At 35.0% G+C, this 22789-nt stretch overlaps 1 protein-coding gene across 4 annotated transcripts in view; it reads left to right on the top strand.

Moving 5' to 3' along the window:
- MALRD1 (MAM and LDL receptor class A domain containing 1) overlaps positions 1 to 22789 on the top strand; it is a 438921-nt gene that overhangs the window by 144438 nt on the left and 271694 nt on the right. For all 4 annotated transcript variants that reach the window (XR_012504288.1, XM_074358489.1, XM_045511295.2 and 1 more), the window contains exon 23: positions 19177 to 19333. Coding sequence is in view for 3 of the 4 variants with exons in the window: in XM_074358489.1 (XP_074214590.1) it covers positions 19177 to 19333 (157 nt within the window). In the remaining variant the exon portion in view is untranslated. The remainder of the gene's footprint in view (positions 1 to 19176; positions 19334 to 22789) is intronic.

The raw sequence follows: 22789 nt of genomic DNA, 5'->3' as shown, positions 1-22789 counted from the left end.
TCTAATATTGTGGGAAGTAGTGTTTCTGGCAGCATTTTCACAGAACTAAATATAAAGCATAATTGTACCTCTATAACACGAGAAAAATCGCTTTCATTTTACACTGACCTTGAATTAAGCATCTGCTCTTTATGCTTTTATACATAGCAATAGTTTATTTTAACTAAGTGAATTAAGTCGCTTTCATTCTAATTTTATTTCAGTGTATTTTAGCTTCATAATAATTAAAAAAATTAACTACCATTAATTAAAAATTAAGATTAAAAATTTCAAGTGGCTTGAAAACATGGAATTTAAGAGAAATCTATGTTGAAAATAATACTTGTAAACCATAATTAACATATATACCATGCTTAGGTAGTATATTTACTCTGCAGGGTAACATTTTAAGGATACATTTATAATAATGGTTTATTATTTTATGTTATGTTACCAAAGATCACTATTTAATAAAATAATATGGTTACAGTTGCATTCGAAAGTTAAACATTCATTTTTAGTATACAATTTTAAAATGTGCTTTTCCTGTAACCACATTAAGATGAAGTAAATTTATTTGTGTTGAAGTAATACAAAATCTGGAGGAAAAAATATGTTAACTAAGTAAAGATAAATTTTAGGATTGGCTTTCCTGTTTCTGTGAGTAATGCCTTTGGACTTTTGATGGGGGCTGCAGTGAATCTGTAGATTACTTTGGGTAGTAAGGGCCTTTTAAGAGTACTGATTCTTTCAGTCCATAAGCATGGCTGTGCTCGCCTTGAGGAGGGTTAGTTGGTTCAAAGTCAAACTACTTCTGTTCCCCGTCAAATATGTTTTTTCAAGGTTTTTTGTGATCCAGGGTGGTGCTGCAGCTTCACCCTTGGTTTTGGGATTCCCACAAGGACATCTTTTCTATGGATATTTAATAGTTGGGTTTTCTCCAAAGGGAACTGGAAAAGAACCATCTCTCCCACCATCTTGTCGTTACTCCCTCATTTTGTTATTCTCAGAAAAGCCTCCGCTCCTCCAAGTTTACGTAAACTTTACTTGCATTTTCTACTGTGCTTTGGTTTTTTCGGTGTTTTTACAGTTATGTCTTTAATTCACCTGACAGTTTATTTCAGCGAATGTTATGATTTAAAAAAATCCCTTTTTCTTAATAATGAATCCGTTTATTCAATGCTTTTCAGTGCATGCAATCTGGTTTAATTAACGACCCTTTGTCGCCGAATGATGCATCGCTCTAGGTGACGGCGTCTCCACGCTGATCCCGCTCTTTAATCAAAGACAAAGCTCTGTCCCTGTCATGTGGAGCTAGAGATCTGCTTTTATGTTGTTACTTCATTCAGTTATGTACCCGCCTGCACGTGTGTTCACCCAGTACTGAATCCATGGGACTCCCTTCATCCAGCCTGTTTTATAGCCTGCCGTGATCTGGGCATCTCTCCCTTCAGGCACAACCCGTTATCTCCATCTTGGAGAGTTAACCCTGCCAAGTTCAACAGCTGACTTCTCTCAGGACTTGAAAACTGAATGAAGCCAATGTAGGTTTTTATCCTCATGAGTATTTAGTATGACTCACAGCCTAACTCTTCTTTGATGCTTCTCTGACTCTGACTCGGTACCTTGTTTTTAAGGAGTATTGTCAGACTTTGGCACCCCATTTTCTTTCTCTCTTTTTTTTTTTTAATATTTTTATTGATTTATAATCATTCTACAATGTTGTGTCAAATTCCAGTGTAGAGCACAATTTTTCAGTTATACATGAACATATATATATTCATTGTCACATTTTTTTCTCTGTGAGCTACCAGAAGATCTTGTGTATATTTCCCTGTGGCACCCCATTTTCTTTAGGTTTGGGTTTTTTGGTTTTTCCATCCAAGCTACTACCGACTGGGCAGTAGTGCCCTTGAACCCTGGCCTGTGGTCAGCACTCTGTAATTTCTGCTCAAATCAGTTCTGATTTAGGAACCCAGGTCTTTGCCTAGAGGTGGCAGTGGAAAGCAGCGTTTCAGTGCCTGTATTTCCTATAGCTGCTGTAAGGAATTGTCATAAAATAAGTGTCTTTAAACAAAAGAAATTAATTTTCTACCAATTCTGGAAGCTAAAGTCTGAAATCAGTATCCCTGGGCAAAAATCAAGATACTGGCATGGCCACTCCCCCAACAGAGGCTCTAGAGGAGAATTTGTTCTTTGCTTCTTCTAATTCCTGGTGGCTACCAGTGTTCTTTGGTTGGTAGCCTCATCACTCCGCTCTCTGCCTCCATGGTCACACAGCCTCCTCTTCTTTGGTCTGTGCCAAACTTCCCTCTACCTCACTCCCAGAAAGACACTTGTGACTGCATTTAGGATCCATGCAGATAATCCAGGATAATGGCCCAAATCAAGATGGTCAGTTTAATCACATCCACATAGCCTTTGCCATGTAAAGTAACAGATTTTTGCAGCTTCCGGGGATTAGGACCTGCTGTCTTTGGGGACCATCATTTAGCCTAAGTTCTGAAATCAAATAACACTATATTTAACTCCGATCCAGTATTCATTGGCTGTGTGGGTTTAGGTGATTGTGTAAGCTTTCTTCATTTCAGTTTCTTTGTCTGGAAAAAATGTCACAAGAATACATATCTCTTATGGTTATTGTCAACTAGTGATCAAAGTAGATGTTTCATAATGCAACACATGCTAGCCTTACACTGTGATATAAGATTGGAAGGATATATTGGATCAAATTGCAGAGAGCCTGAAGTACTGTGCTAAGGAGCCTCATGTTGGTGGAGGGGTGAGGGGTGGGGGAGTTAGGGCATCCAGGGGCCATTTCAGATTCTTTGTGCAAATGAGCCATAAGGTGATAGAAGTGCATTGAGCATTAATTCTGATATCTGTGTATATAGACAGGATTGAGAAAGAAAGAAAGATAGCTGGAAGTAACAAAATTAGTTGCAGATTATTGAAGGAGTTTTATTGACATGAACTAGAGAGAAACAGTATTTCTGTAAAGACCTGGTATGTCTTCCCTGGACCACAAGTTCAGGAGGGCAGCAGCAATGCCATTTTGCTTATCATGGGTGATGAGTGATTGCCTCTCTAGGGTACCCGAGAAATATTTTCTGCTCCCTTTGTGACACATTCCAGTCCCAATGCACCATGAATTACCATCAAGCATAAGGGGAAGAGGATGGGTCTCTAAAATGACATAGAGAAATTCACAAAAATAAAGGATGCTGCTTAGAAAAGATGCAAACAAGTTATCACTCTAGAAAACGTAAAAGTAACCTGTTTCTGCGTTTGGCATCCTATCTTTGATGGCAGTGGAAAGTAGTGTGAAAAAAATATTATGGGCAGAAATATGTGTAGGAAATAATGTTACAGATCCCCAAAGCAGTGCCATTTTATTAAGGTTTAAGGGCACTGAGTGCTTATATTGAAATTAAGTCAAATGAGAACCTTGATTAGAAGTTGATAGTGATAGTGTAGAACAACTTTTTGGTTTTTTGGCTGCAGTCGAGATGCCAGGCAGGAAATAGGATAATTTTAGTTTTTCTAAACATTCCTAGAATGTTTGTCACGGAAACTATAACTGCAGGTGGAGGGTAGGAGTGGTTGAGATGGAAAGAGAGAACCTTCCTTCTGACTTCAGGGTTATAATTTATTTCAGTAACACCCTGTAGCTATCCCCACTTTCCAGATACTTAGCATTAACTCTACCAACTGAGTTTTCCACATATACCCATCTGGGTTTATTATCTTTCTCCAGCTAGGTTGTAAGTCTCATTCATTAGAACCCAGTTGCCTTAATATTTTTGATTTTGTGTCTTTCCTAAATCCTAGCACTAAGAACAGTGCTTTGAAAATGCTTCTTTTGAGTTTACTTGATTAAGTGGCTTTCTGTTTACCTAAATTCATCTCTGACTGTAATCTGCATTCATACTTCTTAGATAATTTTATTCTAATGGAGACATTTCTTCATCTGCACCTGCTTGATTTAATTCAACTTTCAGTTTGACGTTTTAAACTTCATTATGACCATAATTAGTTTAGTTTAATATTTTCAGTCACCAAGGATTACCGCAAAAGTGAGTTTTTAAATTTCTGTCCACTTAAAAGAAATTTACTGAATTGAATTTAAACTTTCCTCTGGACTTTGAGATCCTGCAATAAATTGAACAAAAGTTACCAAAGTCTACATGAGGCTTAATAGAAGAACTGTATCATAAGCGTTAATAGAGCAAAAAATGAAAGCTCTGTCATGTCCTACATTTGTTGTGGATTCATTCAGTAGACGGAAAAATATGAGGATGGAGGAGAGTGCATTTTCTTTTCGGTGTGAAGGGTGTTGCTTAAATGCGATGCTTGTGTTTGCACATTAAAAAAAAAGATACTTATTTACAGGATGATATGACTTTAACGCAGCCATTCAGATATATCTGGCATTAAGAACATAAATTACTCCTGAGAGTTTATATGATATTCAAGTTCATCCATAAACTATGGGCAAAGGTGGTTTTTATTTAGCAATCCTATCTGGCACAGACCTTTTCTCCAAAGAATTATTTGCATTGATCTTACAAAGTCTATCTTTTAGAGCTGCGGTCGTAATGAAGTTCAAAATAATTCCTTAATCTCATGGGTTTTTTTTTTCCAGTAAATTTGCAGTTCAGAACGAAGTTCCTTCAAGTTCTTTCTGACATTCCTATCCATGAAGAATGGTTTTGCCTTAGTCATCAAGGGGGAACGATCAGACCAAAAATAGCTTATTAAAAACTAGTTCACAACAATGTTTGCTTGTATTTTTGTTCTGTATTAATGGCCAAGTAGCCAAAGGCTGGAAGCTTGAGGGGTGACATAAGAATATAGAATAACTATTTTTCTTTTCATACTCAGGTGAATTCATACAATCTCTCTCTATAGATTGGCTCCATAGTGTTCATTTTAAAAGTATCTGCCAATATATTTTAAATGTATTTATTTAAAAAAAATGCATAGTTTTGTGCCTAATAGGTACTTACTGCCAGTGTGCTCACCAATTCATAGGCAATGTATTGGCTAATGGAAAGAAGTTATGTGAGCTCAGTGATATCTTCTTTAAATCATTTTTCTCTAGAAAATTTGATTTATCATTAATAAATTTTGAACAGAATAAAAAATTAGGTCTAATTTTGTACTTAAAACCTACCTTTATTTTGTTATTTCAAAGAATATCTAAATAAGTAAGTGGAGGCTGTGCATGAATAAGGGGGGAAATGCCAAGTTTATAAATTCATAAATTCTGACATTTATGTGGTATGTGTTCCTCAGCACGTCCTCTTTGACTGCACAAAATGAACAGGGAGGTCTGATAAATGAGCAGTTGCAGGTTTTTCATACAGTGGAGCACCTTAGAAAGGAAAGCAATACTAATTGAGTGTTTATTATGTGCTAGGCGTTATGTGAATGCCATTCATACATAGTCACATTAAGTCCTCCCAGTGAACTTTCGAGGCTTGAGCAATTATCCCTGTTCTACGTGTCGGCAAACCAAGGTTTAATGATGTTGAGCAGCTTGCCTTCGTGCACACTGTTTAGTCAGCCTGAGAGCTGGAAACTTTGAATCAAAATCTCACAGATGCTCAGATCTCTCCTATCCTGCATCTTTTTGTGAAACTCCGTTGCTTAAAAATCAAGCATCTGAAAGATTTATGACACAATTTGATTGCGGTTTTGCGCAGCAGGAAATGAAAAAACAAAACTGGTTCTCTATAAATAATTCTTAAAAAAAAAAAAAAGAAGAGTGGAAGGTGGGTGAAGTGTGAGTGATGGCAACCTGGAGAGAAAACAGTAATCGAGGCATGTCCAGCATCCAAACCCATTTTTGTCTGCCTTTTTTCTTAATGTCCGGAACCCAAATGTTATTGATGTAAGTCAGTCAAGGTGATCTTGTTCTGCTTTCTTGGGACTTGTTTTAGTCCAGTGGTTCTCAAGCACACACCAGAGTCATCTGGAGAGCTTGTTAAAACACAGGGATCTTGGGCTGGCTCCAGAATTTCTGAGTGACCAGGTCTGGGGTAGAACCTGAGTATGTACATCTTTAACAAGTTCCCAGGTGCTGCTGCTCCTGCTGCTGGTCTGGGACCCACACTCTGAAGACCCGTTTGTTTAGTCCAGCTCTGATTCTTAAAATTGACAGCACATTGGAATTACCAGGAGACACAGTTAAAACATACTGATACCCAGGTCTTACACAGCTAACCCAAAACATAACTGTCAGGGACTATTTCTTACCCTGTTTCTTATACAAGAATGTCTCCAAAAATGAGTTTCTAACTTTGATTATTTTCCACCTTTATCAACATTCAACTGTCGCATTGAGAAATGTGGACCATCAAGAGTGTGTATATATGTTCCCTGTGACTATAAGAAATCATTGATGTCAAAGGGGTAATGCAATCACTTTGGCTTTGTGTTTTCTTTTAACATTTTTTTATTGAGTTATAGTCATTTTACAATGTTGTGTCAAATTCCAATGTAGAGCACAATTTTTCAGTTATACATGAACATACATATATTCATTGTCACTTTTTTTTTTTGCTGTGAGCTACCACAAGATCTTGTATATATTTCCCTGTGCAATACAGTAAAATCTTGTTTATCTCTTCTACATTTTGAAATCCCAGTCTGTCCCTTCCCACCCCCCACCCCCTTGGCAACAAGTTTGTATTCTATGTCTATGAGTCTGCTTCTGTTTTGTATTTATGTTTTTTTTTTTTCCACATATGAGTGATCTCATATGGTATTTTTCTTTCTCTTTCTGGCTTACTTCACTTAGAATGACATTCTTCAGGGACATCCATGTTGCTGCAAGTGGTGTTATGTTGTCAGGTTTTATGGCTGAGTAGTATTCCATGGTGTAAATATACCACTTCTTCTTTATCCAGTCACTGGCTTTGTGTTTTCTTAAGGCTCTGAATTGTATGGCTGTTCATCCTTCACTGTTCATATTGGCACACAGAACTCTTAGAATCAAAATTTTGATCCAATGTTAGTGCCTCTGTGAAACACATAGAATGCATTTTGTGATCTAGACTCTGTTTAGCATCTGAACTCTTATTTTCTTTTGTTCTTACTTCATATCTATGGTAAGAACAAAATAAATACGTATTTATGTGTACATGTGTGTATCTTTTAGTTTATAATGTTATACTGTATCATGTATTTTTGTGACTAGAAGTACATTTTGAGAACAAGGTGAGATTTAAAACAATAAAAATTAAATTAAGGAAATGTAAGCAATGTTAATGATCTTATTAAAATGCATTAGTTCTGTGAACTTTATTTTCATTGGAATAATTTATTATTTACTTATAGTTGTTTTCATTTTTTTAAAGTAATTCCATTTTCCTCATTATTATTCAGCATAAAATAAACAGAGTTCTTAACTTTCTATAATCATAAGGTTAAAAGAGATTATATATACTTGATTTTTTTTTAGGCAACTAAAATATTTAGATATTTTATTTGTGGCATAACAGTATAAGTAACAGAGATTCTGGGATAATAAGGTTTAGGTTCAGATTCTAGATTTTTAAAACTATATCATCGTTATTTTTCAGATTTGTCTCTATATATCTGGTCAAATTTTATAAGAATGTAGTGACTTCATACAGAGAATCATAAATGTATACACTGTCTTCATAACATCATTTATGTTCCCTATGAAGTGTTACTTTTGAAGACATGTTATAATGCAATTTGAGAGATTTTTGCATATAGTTATGAGAAATACTTCATGCAAGTAACAGAAGGAGATACAAGGAATTTATTTTATTTATTTATTTTAAAAAATTTTTGGAGATGCAAGGATTTTAAAATTTAGGAATACAGTTAAGAAAACATTTTAAAATTATGTATCATTTAAAACAGACCATGAAGAAGATACAGTGTTATTTGGGCACAGAGGAAGGAGGCTTAATAGTGCAAAAAGAAAAGCATTGTGAGAGCTATAATTTTTTGAGCTGGCTTTAAAGAGCTGCACAGAAATTCACCAAGCAAAGATAAAATAGCAGCTATACCCATCATGGTGCTGTAATAAACTTAGTAACCCAGAGTAAATGATTGGCAGGGAAATGTTTGGTTTCCAAATTCAGTGCCTTACTGGCTGGAAGAGTGATGTTACCAAAAACAGAAATGAAGATGTCATGAGAAGGAGATGATTTGCAAGAAAACAGATAAGAAAGACAAGAAAGAAAATGATAACTGAGATGGAACATTCTACTTTACTGAGAAATGTAGAGTGTCATCAAGACTCTGTGTGTATGTAGTGGTGGTGGTGGTGGTGGTGGTGGTGGTGGTGGGTCACTGTGACTGTTGGAAATCACTGATGCCAAGGGAGTGATGCAATGAGTCAGTTAGTGAGAGAAGAACATGACTCTTGAACCTGGAAGAGTATCTTCTTTGGGTGTGGTGGGACCAGATAAGGGAAAGAAAAGTACCCAGTATCTTGCAAAGAGACCGAGCTGCTTGGCAGCATGGGTGGCTGAGAAGTTAAGAAGAAGTACAGTTACTCCCATGCTTGAATTGCAGTGACTTGCTGCTAGACATTTGCCTTCCAGAAGTAAACGTTATCTTCTCTGGAGGAAAATGCTATCTAGAGCCTCAAATGATCTGTTTATTTCTAGGCACAATGTGTAAAAACACGTTACACCTAGAATTCAGTACTCAATAGGAAAAATTCTTCAAAGATGAAGACAAAATTAAGATAGTCATTTCCTTAACTTGGTCTTACCATGTGTTTTTTGGTTTGGTTTTGTTTCCAACTGTATTGAGATATAAGTGACAGGTAACATTGTATAAGCTTAAGTTGTACAGAGTAATGGATGTCATGATTCTTTGTGTGTATATATTGCAAAATTGATTACCAGAGTAAGGTTAGTTAATGCATAATCATTAAGATCTTTTATTGTCTGGCTCAGGCTCCTTGTTTTAGCCTCATCATCATTAGCACCCTCTCCCGTTCATCCAACAAATCTATTTATTCTCCAAATGTGCCTCTCTTTTATGCCTTGGTATTTTCATTCAACAATCTCCATGCCATCCTTTCAAACTTAGATGAAAGTCAGTTCTTCTGGGAAACTCTCCCTGGTCCCTCTCTCCAGTCTAATCCAAATCATTCTTCTTTGGGTATTAGCTGTATTATATAGCATATGGCCCAGAATACCATCAATACTAATTTATTTGTCTCACTCCTTCATGATACTGTAAGTATCTCAAGGGAAAGCGTGCTGATGATTTAATTTAGTCAACATTGTACCAAGTGACTATGAGAAAAGACGGATGATGAAAAGATAAGACAGCGAAATTGAAACATTTACTATTTGGACCAAAGGAGGAGTCCTTAAAGAGAAGCTGAAAGCAAAGCCAGAGGAGATTGGTGACAATAACATTTGGAGGATAAAATTAGTTCTCTTTTCTAAGCTGCAGTAGACAGAATTTTAGTGGTTTTATGGATTATTTCCTGATACATTCTTAACTCATATGCACAGATATATTATTATTAACTTTGGATATATTTTACCTGAGATGTATGCAGTTTCTTGTAAAAGAGAGGAAAGACACAGAAAAATATCTTGAGCTAAAATTTCTTTGGGGAAAGCACTAGCTTTAAAATGAAATTTTCTCATATTCTCTTTAAAGTAGGGATCTACATTTCCTGCCAAGGATTACTTTTCAGTCTCTTTTAAATTAAATATAAAGTTTTCTAGCCAAACACAATTAGACTGTTGGCTAGGATGTCGTGAACTCAAAATAGTATTCTTGGAAAGCTTTTAGGGAGTTAATTAGAAAATGTGGATTTAAAAAACTAAATGATTTTTATTTTTTATTTTTAAATTATTAAATTTAGTATTCTATTTTTATCAACAAAATTTCTGAAACATCAATATGAACATCCAATAGTTCTAATCCATAGAATCAGCCTATTTCAAAGCCCAGTGTGAAAGCAAAGACCATGTGAAGCTTTTTATGGAGTGGAAAAATCTGCTCTTAAATTATCCTGGATTTGACCCATTCGCTGTGCATGTTCAAATCAGAAAAGATGTCCCTTTTAACAGTGCTTAACTGTTACAGCTTGTACATTTCCATTTCATTACCAGCATTGCCTTGCTTTAGATTCCAGTTGTGACCGTCTGTATTCACATTATCAGAACAACTGAGCACCAGCCACAAAACACTGTGGTGGTGTTTGTTTACATTTTCAAATACTTCTAACATGAACTGCCTTTTTTGTATATTCAGAATTTAGGTTGCCCTTTCCATCACTGACTAGTGATAACTGTAAATAACTGGTCACAGAGACTGCTGATGAGCAGGCCTGTAGCATAATATAAAGGTCAGAGAATGATAATTCACGATCGTCCTTAACAGAGTATACAAGGCATTAAAACACTGAGGTTGAACTCTGGTGGCAACGTGCAGGGAAGAAACGGCACAATGTGAATCCCCGCTCATAAATGTGGTTGTGAGGAGGTTAAGAACCAGAACCAAATTATGTGCTCTCTCAACAAATGCACCGACCTGAAGGTCAGCCCTCTGTGTATATATAACACGGGAGAGTAGGTACTTTTAGACATCATAGCTGTTCCTAACTCTCTTTAATACTAATTTAATCTTTAGTTTAATATAGTGTGGCTTTTTTTTTTTAAGTGGTGCAAAGGCAGATATGTTTCATCTCAAGGCACCATAGCTTTTATCATCTTGCAAAGTATTCAAATACAGGAATCATTTAAATTTGGAGCAGAGGACACCTGCTCAATGTTTGTCAGACCCTGGTCATGTTGAAGGAGTAAGAGTGTGACTGGAAAACCTGACTCATTTGCATACTTGTGAGTGTCACTTACGTCCGGCAAGCCTATTGCGTGTTAATGCAGATGCCTTGTACATTTCATTGCCCCTCTGCACCACCAGGCTTATGCTGATTTTTGATTATAGAGAAAGCCAAGCTGCTTTTTAAAGGAAGGTATCTCCAAGAAGTTCTCTCTCCATTACAGTTACTGCTTTATTGAGACCAAGTGCTATACTTCTGCCCACTTTCATTGCTTCTCTGACTTTCAATTCCTATACTCCTACAAGCAAATTAACTGGCCAATAGACAGGAAAGGTGGCTTGACCGTAGCTGGGCTTCTCAATCTTTTTCATGACATGGAACCTGTAGGAAATGATAGTATTGGTAAGATACACTGGGTAAGTTAGAGGGAATTTGAGGGTGTATTTTTATATAGGATGTTTAAGATAAAAAGTCTTTATGTTTTCTTTATATAATTATGGTAAGAGAAATAAAGCATTGGAAGATTAATATTAAATACTGGGTTTGAACAGTGCTAATGCTTTTTTTTTTTTTTTTGCCTCCAAAGGTAGTAAGATCTTTAATTTGCTTCCTATTAAAATAAATCTTTTTTGAATTTTTAAATGATAAAATATATGTAATATAAAATGTTCTGTATATAACAAGCATTTCTTTCTCCACATTCTTGACAACACTTATTTTCTGTTTTGTTTGTTTTGATAGTGGCCATCCTATGGATGTGAAGTGATACCACATTGTGTTTTTGATTTGCATTTCCCTAATGATGGTGACATAGACCATCTTTTTATGTGCTGATTGGTAATATGAATATCTGTTCAAGTCCTTGGCTCACCTTGAATCGGGCTTTTGTTTTTTGTTGTTGTTGTTGAGTTATAGGAGTTCTTTATATATTCTTGATATTAATCTGTTATCAGAGTATGATTTGCAAATATATTGTCAGGTTCTATGAGTTGACTTTTCACTCTGTTGATAGTGTCTGTTGATGCAAGAAAGCCTTAGTTTTGATGCAGTTGTTTACCTCTTTTTTCCTCTGTTGCCTTTGTTCTTGGTGTTTTGTCCAAGAAATAGTTGCCAAATCCACTGTCACGAGGCTTTTCCCCTAGGCCGCCTTCTGACAGTTTTAAAGCTCTTATGTTTAAGGCTTTGATTTTGTTTAAGTTAATATTTATATATGATACAAGGGAAAGATGCAACTTCACTGTTTTGCAAATGGGTATCTTACTGATCTTTTGCCTGCTATATGTGCTAATTTCTGATAAAGGGCTTTTTGAAGTCTCTAACAATGATAGTGGGTTCATTTATTTCTCTTTTCATTTCTGTTAGTTTTTGCCTCACATAGTTTGATAGGCTCATATATATTGAGGATTTTTATGTTTTCTTGGACTACTGAACACCTTATCGTTATGTAATACCTTCTTTATCCCTGATAACTTTCTTTACTTTGATGTCTGTTCTGTCTGGAGCAAATGAAATTTTTATTCACAAACACATGTGAATAAATTCTTCCATTAATATGAGTCATTTCTGATAATTATGATGCATTTTTTAATTTAAACAATTATTTTAAAATTCTCAAAAATTTAAGTTATTCTCATTTGTTTTGAAAGCTAGGTCAAAAAATTTGATTGGGATGTATTTACCTAGTGAACCTCGAAAACAATAATTACTATTTTTCATTTCCTCCCTTAATAAATACTTAGCGAGTACTTACAGTGTGCCAGACTGGGGTGTGTGTGTGTGTGTGTGTGTTTTATTTTGATCAAGTACATTAGGGATGTGTGAGTTTTAATGAAAAAAGAATATAATGGGCAATTCATTGCATAACTTTTGAAGAACTTTTTGCATCAAATTCTCTGTGTGTGTGTGTGTGTGTGTGTATGTTTGTGTGTGTTTGTGTTTAAATGGTACCCCTGAGGTTGTGCCTTATGTTTCTTAAATATACTTGACTAAGATTTTCAACCTGTACCTCTCCCAAACATTTTCTTCCTTTCTTTCACTAAAACGTAGGTTCTACTTTCTACATATTACATAATGGGAAATGAGGTGTTGTGATAACAACTGTCAAAAACTCTTTAATCTCATAGTCATTTTCTGCAGAGTGTTCATTTTAGGAAGAAGAATAGAGCTTGAGTATCTTATTTTTCTAGGTATTCTTTTTGGATTAGCATCTTGATTTAGCAACTTGGAATTGTAAATACTGTTTTAACTGTTTAGTGTAAGTGGTTTTGAGCATGGGGCCTCAAAATTTAGCACGTACCAGAATAAGCTGAGAATTTTGTTAAACAGATTGCTGAGCTCTGCCCCCAGAGTTCCTGATTCATCAAGTCTGAGACAGGGCCCAAAAGCTGGCATTTTAAACAAGTTTCCAGGTGACACTGATATTGCTGGTTCAGACGCCATACTTAGAAGACAACTAATTTAGAGTATAAAACATGGGGAGATGGATCTAAGTCCAGTCCTGGCTTCAGTATTTACCAAGGGAATCACCATGGCTAATCATTTAATTTTAGTTATCCCAGATGTGAAGTAGTAATGTCTAATCCTACCTTCTTAGGTTTGTGGGGAATACCAAATAGCAAACTATTACTTAATATTCCCTAATTTAAAAGCATACTGATTTAAAGACTGACCTGAAAAATTCCAGTATTTTATACTTCTCAGAAGGTATTTATCTACTGATTCTTTGGCCTAATAAAGATGATACTTATTTTAAGGAGCCTTCTCAATTTATAGTTTGGAATTAGATGATCAAAAAAATACAGCTACTCTGTGTAGTATCTTAGAGTTTTAAATGTATCAGTTATTTTTAAAACGTGTTTCTACTTGCCTCACAAAGAGTTATTCTCCAGTGAATGTCATACAATATTGAAACAGAAAACTTGGATGCTCCTAATTAAAATTGTTGGCTGTAACACCTTTGTTATTGAATTTTGAGTTGGTAAAACCTCCAGGTGGTTATTTAAAATTTCAACAAGTGTTGTTTCTTAGTTCATTTTTGTTTCATAAGTCTAGGAAAGAGAACTCCAAAAGCAGTCCTTTTTGTAAGTCCTTTTTCAAAGGTGAGATGCCTTGGATTTGTAAAGGAGAATTTTGGTATGGAAAAGCAGATGTCTACTGCTTTCATTTAGCAACAGATTCAGGAAATATTTATTGAGTACCAGAGTTTAAGCCCATTTGCAAGGTGTTTTAGATACTGTAATAAATAAGTATATGCATTGATATGTTTATGATCTAGTGGGCCTATAGCTTCATATTCTTTGAATTAAAATTGAATATGAAAAATGCATCTAAAGTGTTACATATAAAATGTTAGGGAATTCTTAGGTGAGGGAGTCATTTTGAATCAAGGAATTTTGAGTCTGGGAATTTATGAAGGCTTGGAAATGAGAGTCTATTTGAGATATGTTGTGGAGGGTAAATCAAAGTATTATAAAGACCAAGAGCAGAGGTTATAAGTGTGCCCAGAAGAAAGACCAGTGTAAGGGAGACAGAAAAGAATGATGTGTTCAGGTAACTGCATGAACACATACAATGGGTATAAATCTGGGTGTTTGAGTAAAGTAATATATGAAAGTTGAAGCCATATATTGTTAAAGAAAGTTATTTCCTAATAAGTTGAGACTTTTATTCATAGAACAGTGGTGAGCAAACTGTGGCCTGTGGGCCGATTCTGGGCGATGCCGGTTTTTGTTAATACTGTTAGTAGGAACATGGCTATCATTCATTTAAGCAGTCCATGGATGCTTAAATGCTGCAAAGATGGAGAGGTGCATAGTTGTGACAGACTGTATGCCCTACAAAGCGTAAAATGTTGACTCTATGGCCTTTGCAGAAAAAATTCTCTGACCTCAGTTATTTCCCAGTGCAGTGTGAAAGGCCACTCTGTGGACTGTTAGTTACAGATACATGACAGTATTAAAAAAAAGAGCTTGCCCCAGAATGCAAATTAATTCACTGCTTCCTTTATCAAGAAAGTCTCACTATGGAGAAAACAAAACAAAACAAAACAAAACAAACCCCCAGTGGACAGTGTGTGCAATGGATTGATGAGTATCTTACCGAGGCTTCTCATTTACTTGCAATCCAGTAACATAGAGTTTAGTTCCAGGACCGCGCTGTGAGTCAGTAAAAGTATATTGCAAATTTCTAAGCAGGATGGTGGGATCAGATGGGTATTATAAAGGACCAGTAAGTCAAACAGAACCTTATCTTTAGTTTCTTCTGCAATACTACAGCAGAGAATAGAGGGCATACGTGGGATTTTTAGAGTCAGACAGAGTTGGTTTGAAACCTTTAGGGGTTAGCTAGTAAGGGGGTGACTTGATACCCAAAAAGGGATGTTCCTTTTCTCTTAATTCATGTTCTAAAAATCCCACACAAGAACTCTGAGTGTTCTGGCTGATTTAAGAAGCCTACTCCAGCAGTCAGTGGGTCAGACAGCGGAGCTGGTGGGAGGGGCAGGGAGCACTTCCTCATAGCAAGGGTGGTTCACCACAGACACCAGGGTGGTGCTATGGAAATTGCTGTAATAATGGTACTGTTGAACGCTTTGTATTTTCTGCTACTCATGAAGTTAATAAAGGTCATGACAACGTTGAGTAGCTCACATCCCATCAGGTATGTTACAACAGCCTACAGAATCGTAATCAGTCAAGGAACGTATCTCAACTCAGAGGATAAGCCTGAAGAGTGTGTCTCTCTTACTGTACATGCACAGAGTTAAAGGTCAGTTGATCTGATTCAAAAATATTTTAATTTGTCCATGCAAGGGTATTTTTTTCTTACTAATTTAATTAGGGTGAATACCCAAGAGATTCTCAAATAAGGTGGGGTAATGTCTATTTATTTATTTACTTATTAATGAATGAATGAAGTTACTGGGGATTGAAGCCAGCACGCATACACTCTACCACAGAGCTATTACCACCCCCCGAAAAAGTCAGCTTTTAAATTGCTTAATCTTTGTAATACCAAGACTTTGGAAGCTATTATCCTATGATGCCTAAGTGACTTTCTTTAAAATAGCATGGACTGTGTATCAGATCTCTTTTTGTAACGGTTTTTTAATGACTTGTGCATCATCACCTGGGATCTTTACTTCTGCAACATCTAGCTATAAAACTCTACTTTCTTTAAACCTTTACTACTGTGTGGTTTATGATATGTTTTATTAGAAAAGAGATGTTTCTGTAAAACATCCCACTCCCCGATCTGTATGAGAAAAGACGATTTAAAGGCTGGTAGAGACATGCTAATATTTTACGAATGTCAGCAGTGTTAGGTGTGATTATCACTGCAGTACTCATTCCAAGAGGGGAGTTGATTTCCTTTGCAGGTACGTGCTCGAATAATCTCATCTCAGACACAGGTGAGTGTTCGTGTAATCCTTCATTTTTCCATTAGGAATTGTACATACATCATGTAACCCCAATTAATACGCATTTAAGACTGGTGAGCAAATGATATACTGCTGTAGTGTGTTCATAGGGCAGTGTAAAAACACGAATGCTGTTTGCATTTTTCAAAATTGATCTCCTGACATGTCTCCCTTTATTCATTTTCCTTGCAAGTGAGGGGATATTTAAAGGATGTCATAATTAGCATTGTTTTGATAATTTATTTTGTATTTATTTTTGTGACTGAATTTTCTCAAGGTATATTGGATTGGGGAAATTAAGTATTAATATTTTTTTCATTGTGTAGTTTCTGGGAAGTTAATACAGGTGCCTTCAGTTGAAGAACCATTGATTAGATTCTTTTATCATTACTAGAATTGTGACTTTTAGTCACTTAATTCTCCCATGGTCTCCAGATCTATTAACATTGTTCATTTTTTTATGGTTTTTTGCCCCCCCCCCCCAGCCTGGAACATTATTATCATCTTTCCTGTGTAATTTCATCTGAACCCACAGTGCTGTCACTCCCTTGGTCTTTTTATTTTCACACGTGCTGTACTGATTTTGAACAACCTTGTTTATTTTTGTTTATCAGGTTGCTTTTGAGGGTCTCCTAAGAACTAGGTACTGTGTAGGAAACAACACAGTCATGGCCCCAAGCAAAGACACAAGCATAGTAACATTATAGCATTTGAGAATATTTCCTCCTGTTCTTGCTTGTGTGTAAGTAGTTATATAACACGTATGTGTAAAAACATACTGTGTATGTATATGTATAGACACATACACACACACTGTTGAACTTCTGTTGTGGTGCCTGATACATAGTAGGTAATCAGTACGTGTTACACATTAAATGTGATACAGATGTTTTCTCCAGCTCACTAGTTGGCCTTTTGATCATTACATTGGTATCTTTCATAAACAGAAATCCTTAACTTGAATATAGGCCTATTTTTCAGTATTTCCCCCTTATGGTTAATAATCTTTACATTTTATTAAAAATACTTTTCTCAGTCCCACATCACGAAGATACTGTTGTATTATCTTAGACAAGCTGTGTTGTTTTACCTTCCACATTTCAGGAACATCCTATGTGGAATTTATTCTTTTTGAATGCTGTGAAATAGCGAGTCAAGGTTTGTTTTTCCCCACAAGGCTACCTGATTTATTCAATCTGCATTGAAAAGACTGTCCCTTCCTTCACTGCTCTAACGAGCTAAGCTTTTCATAAATCAGATGTACAAATATATGTAGAATTTTCAGGATTTTTTATCCATTTCTCTGGCCCACTTGTCTTTACTCCAATACCACTTTGTCTTGATTATTCTACCTTTAAAATATCTTAATATCTGATAGAGTCAATTCTCCAACTTTGTTCTTCTTTATGACAAAGTTGGCTATTCTTAGTCCTTTGGAGTTCTGTATTAAGCTCAGAATCAGTTTATCAATTTTGGGAAAAAAACATCTATTGAAATTGTGCTGGATCTCAGTGAATCATAGGAATTGATGAATAATTCATGTATTCATCTTTGTTCTGAGGATCCTTGGGGTCCTGGGATATTAAGCACACACAGGAACAAGGCTGGAAGTGTTTATTCATTGACACATGATTCAGACAAATTAATATAATAACCTGTCTCTTAAAAATGATCTTAATTCATGCCCTCTGCCGCTCATAGGACACTAAACTCTTTATTCTATTAGCAGCAACTGATGACATAAACATAACCGCAAATCACAACTACAATTTATCGAGTATGTTAGATGGGCCAGGTACTATGTTAGGTCTTCCACTTATTTTAATTTATAATTCCTATTAAGACTGTACATGGAGCTATCCCTTTTTATAAATAGCGAAAATGATACATTCAGAGAGGCTAAATAACCTGCCAAATGTTGACCATCTAGTAAATGCTGAGACCAGAGGCCAAACCCTGCCATGTCTTTTGCCCCCAGTCACATTCCCAGTGCCTTGGACGAATAAGACTGGAAAGATTGACTCGGTGGATATGTGGTAACTGAATGAGCACTGCTGTCTTTCTTTCCATTTCCTATTAATAATTCACATTTCTTCCCTCAAAACGATGAAACTTCCAAAATGGTTTTAATAAGTAGCAAGTTTAAAGTTTGTAGTAGTAGAATCATATTTGGTCATAAAGTGGTATGAAATCTAATTGATCAAAGAAATTAGAGAAAGAGCGCCAGGGGGCCCAGAGTGTAGGAATCACTTTAATACTTCAGGAGGCTCTGTGTTACCTAGCGTGTCTTTAATGTTTTATTATCTCTTTTTTGAATTGATAATTAAAGTAACGGCCTAAAATCTGTCCTTTATGGCAAAACTACATTGATATTTAATTGTTTCTGTCATTATTTTTCCTCTCTGAGTTGGAAATAGGAGGAAAAAAAAGGTGCTTTAAAAATTATCTGCCAACCTATTAAGATATGTTTAAGTAAAACTGACCTAAGTTCATAAGAAAATATAAATTTGAACATAGAAACCTTTTAGACCAGTGAGTAGAACCGTGGGACAGCTTCCTTTCTCTTTTCTGTGCTCTGATTATATATATATATATATATATATGTTTTTTATGCGTCTTCTAAACACATTTAGTGCTTCAAGTTCTCATTTTTACCCACATAAAAATAAACTCTACAAAACCAATCAGAGTGTGGGCAGTATTGCTGTAAAAAGAAAATCATCCAAGTTATTACGTATTAGACCTGGTAATTTCCGGTAATTCAAAAATTACTGTAATTTTTGCACATTGTACCAATGGACACATGGATTCAAAATAAAAATAGTAGAAGAATTGTTTTGTACTGAAGGTAGAGTCATCTTTGTGCTGTAAAACGTTATTGTACTTTAGGATAAACTTAGAACAACAGAATATGGTTGATGACAAACAGTATTTTATGGTTTTCTTCTTCATTTATCTGATAAGCACATCATTCTTTCCCCAGAAATACCACCAATGGCTGGTACCTATATGCTGATAGCTCAAATGGAAAATTTGGTGACCAGGCTGACATCCTCACTCCTGTTATTTCACGCACAGGACCAAAGTGTACCCTGGTGTTCTGGACTCATATGAATGGTGCTACCGTGGGCTCTCTTCAGGTACTGCGTAGGCGATTGCAGTTTCTCAATTTGTTTTACAAAAATTCCTACTGTATAATTTACTGTTATTAAAATATATAGTCTGCTAATGAATGCAAATGGACAGTGATCAGCACTTCACTAGTTTTAAAATGGTATAATTGGGGGGAAAAAAAAAGCTTTAGTAGAATTGGACCTGAAAGGCTAATAGGATTTTTTTTAGCTATTAAGTTTATGATTATGGCTTTTATTGTGAGGTGACAATAAAATATAATTCTGTGTAACACTGGTCTATGTAGGTTTCAGTATCAATCTCTGAGAAGAACACAATTGAATATATACACTTTGGTGGCATTTCAGTGTGCAGTTCTTGCTGTCTTTGATGGTAATGGTGCTACATTCTTCAATAGTCTCTTCCTAATTGTTTCTTTTAAAAAAATATAAAACTGTTCTAAACTCACAAAAGGTTGCAAGAATCTCACAGATAACTCCAACATACTTTCCACTCAGAGATCCGTTTTTAAGTAGCATCTTTTTTAGGAAAAATTCAATTCAATATGGAATTACTTCCACATTCCATGGTTTTAAATGGAAATAATTCCTTCATTTTCCCTAAACTTTTATGATCTTGATATTTTAAAAGGTCATGATGCAATCATTTTGTAGAATTTCCCTCAAATTGGATTTGTTCAGTGTTAAGCATTTTTTTTCTATATCATCACCAATATTGTGTTCTTTTTATTGCATCCCATTGGTTAGTACATGGTGTTTGTTGGTCTCAGGACTTTTGTTCCCTTTGTTATCAATAAATATTTTGTGAGGAAATATCTTGTAAGTATATAAAATCTAATCTCAACTCAATTTTACCCATTAGTTTTTGTTTCCTTTTAGTCTTTTTTGCTGGAATTAATTTTACTATGATGGTTGTCTCTGTGATTTTCTAACTCCATTATTCTGTCTACTTTTGTAGGTTGGTTTTCTATTGTTAAAAAATAATCTCTCCATTTATTTCCATTTATTGATTTATATCAGTGTGGACTCATGGATTCCTATTTTATTCAATTTGTTTTCATCCATTATTATTATTCATTAGCTCTTCAATTGTACCCGATTTTTTTCTTAGGAGATCCTTTAAACTGACTTCTATTTCTCTTCAACAAATCCATCATTCTTTAAAGCATTTCTTTTCTTTCTGGACAAAAAGATGTTCTAGACTCATCTTTTTGTTATCCTGTTCCATTGCTGGAGTTAACTTTTTTTCAGGGGCTCCTGGTTTCTTTTAGAACACCAAGTTATACAGGCAAAACAGAAAGAATCTGGAATTTTGATGACTAGCCCTAGGTCTTCCCTGATATATGCCTTATATAATAGATAAGGTTTGTAAGTGTATGTATGGATACATCATTTACACAGAATAAGCCACCTCCATTTTGAAGCATCTTCATTTATACTCCACTTCATAGCTTATGTAACATTTTCCAAGAAGCCATGTCTGAAAAATAAATCCCCAAATTCCAGGATTTTTAAAATTAATTTTATCAATTTTAGACCAGGGATGTTTTTGTAGAAGATCTCTCCCCTGTTAAATATGATTAATTTGTTTTCTAAGAAGTCTATGTTTAGTATATTTACAGAGATTACATTTGAGCTACTGCTTTGTTTTCCCTCAATAAACAGAAATGGACTGCAGATCAACTGCTTACTGGCCATATTAAATATTATTTTTTCTAAAAAAAATAGGTCAAATATATCTTATTTTTAAAATGCTGTTGTTATACTCAATGGCTTATAGTAACCTGTAATGAAAAAGAATGTGAAAAAATATGTATATATTTATATGTATAACTGAATCACTGTGCTGTACACCAGAAACTAATACAACATTGTAACTCAACCATACTTCAATTAAAAAAATGGAAAAGGAGAAAATGCATAAAGAAAAAATAAAAAACACCTCCACAGTTTGGAAAAAAATTTTTAAAAAGCTAAAAAATAAGATGCTGTTTGTTTTTTTTTTAATTGGAAATGTTACATTTATAGATCAATTTTGGAAGAATAGTTTCATTTATAATAGGTGAGACTTCTTACCAAAAACAGTTCAAGAGTTAAGTTGTTTGTATATATGTATGTGTGTGTTTAATAATCTGAAATCATCCAGCTTGTCTTATGGGTTGAAGTTACAATTTACCATTTGCTTTGCCTGGAGTTTTAAAAAATGATTTTAGGCAAAATAATCGATACAACTTACTGCAGGGTTTGAATCAGAAAAATGAGAATTATTTACCTGGTGTATTTTGTGGTTGAGATTAATTATCTGAAATACGCTTTCAGTTTTTTCAGGATAAGATTTTGTATTAGTAGATGAAAAATTATAAAACAACATTAAAAGCTTACAAATAATTAATTATCTAATAATTAAAATGGTAATACATATGATCCTTGTTTTTGTGCTTGGCTGAATAAAATAACACTAAATGTTGCTTTTCCATCTTGCATGAACACAGTTTTCCTTTGTGATTTGTATATAGAGCAGTATTCACGCAGGGAAGATTTATTTCCTAGACATCCTTTTTAGTATCCTTCAAAAATTATTTTTATGTTTTGTAGAAATTATATTTTATTGATTTTAATGATATGTTGATTTAACTTGAATTTTATAGACCAAGAATTTGGTGATATTTGTGCTAGCCACATATCACTTTTTATATGACTCTAGAAACTCTAGCTCTATAAAAATAACCATTTGCATTTAACTTAAAAAAAAAGAATAATAAAAGCATTAAAAGTTACCTTCACTTTCAAAAGTCAGAACTCCCCAAACCTTTTATCTGAATGGTTGTACAAATTGTGTTGTTAACAAGCAATGTTGTGACATACTTAAACTGGATAAGGCAGTTATTTTAAAATGTGAAATTGTACTGCTCTTCCCAATTCTCTTCAGTTACTCTCTGGATGGCTCTTTTTGCATCACTGTAAAAGAAGAGCCGCGATCATTTGTCTGCTAAGATGAATCTGAATTGCTCTTTTGAATGAGGGTCCAATAGTACAGGTGAGACTGTTGGGTAGGGAGTTCCCACTGGCAGAAATGAGTGGGTACCACTCATGTTACCCATATGTGCTGTTGGAAACGAGTGGGTTCCCATTGTAACATCATCCCCACTGAACCCAAGGTCATTCTCAAAAGAATGTTTTAGTAAGTAATTCTGTGCTTTTCATATGACTATATGAATATTATTTAACATAAGAGAATTCCATTGTTCCTGCTGTCAGATTTTCAAAAGCTGAGGTAGTTAAGAGTTCTTAATTAAATAGTGCCCAGGTACTTTCGGACTTGACTGACAGATATTCACATGCCACTTTATTACACAAAGCTTGTGAGCTACCCTGGGGGCACAGTGGCTGTTCTAGGAAACAAAGAGATCGAATGAACAATGTCTCAGCTTTTCTCTTAGGGATTCATGTTGATATTAAATTTTT

Source organism: Camelus bactrianus, chromosome 35 (genome assembly GCF_048773025.1).
Source record: "Camelus bactrianus isolate YW-2024 breed Bactrian camel chromosome 35, ASM4877302v1, whole genome shotgun sequence".
Taxonomy (NCBI): Eukaryota; Metazoa; Chordata; class Mammalia; order Artiodactyla; family Camelidae; genus Camelus; species Camelus bactrianus.
The sequence above is the reverse complement of the archived record's forward strand: the minus strand, read 5'-3'. Positions and strand labels throughout refer to the sequence as shown.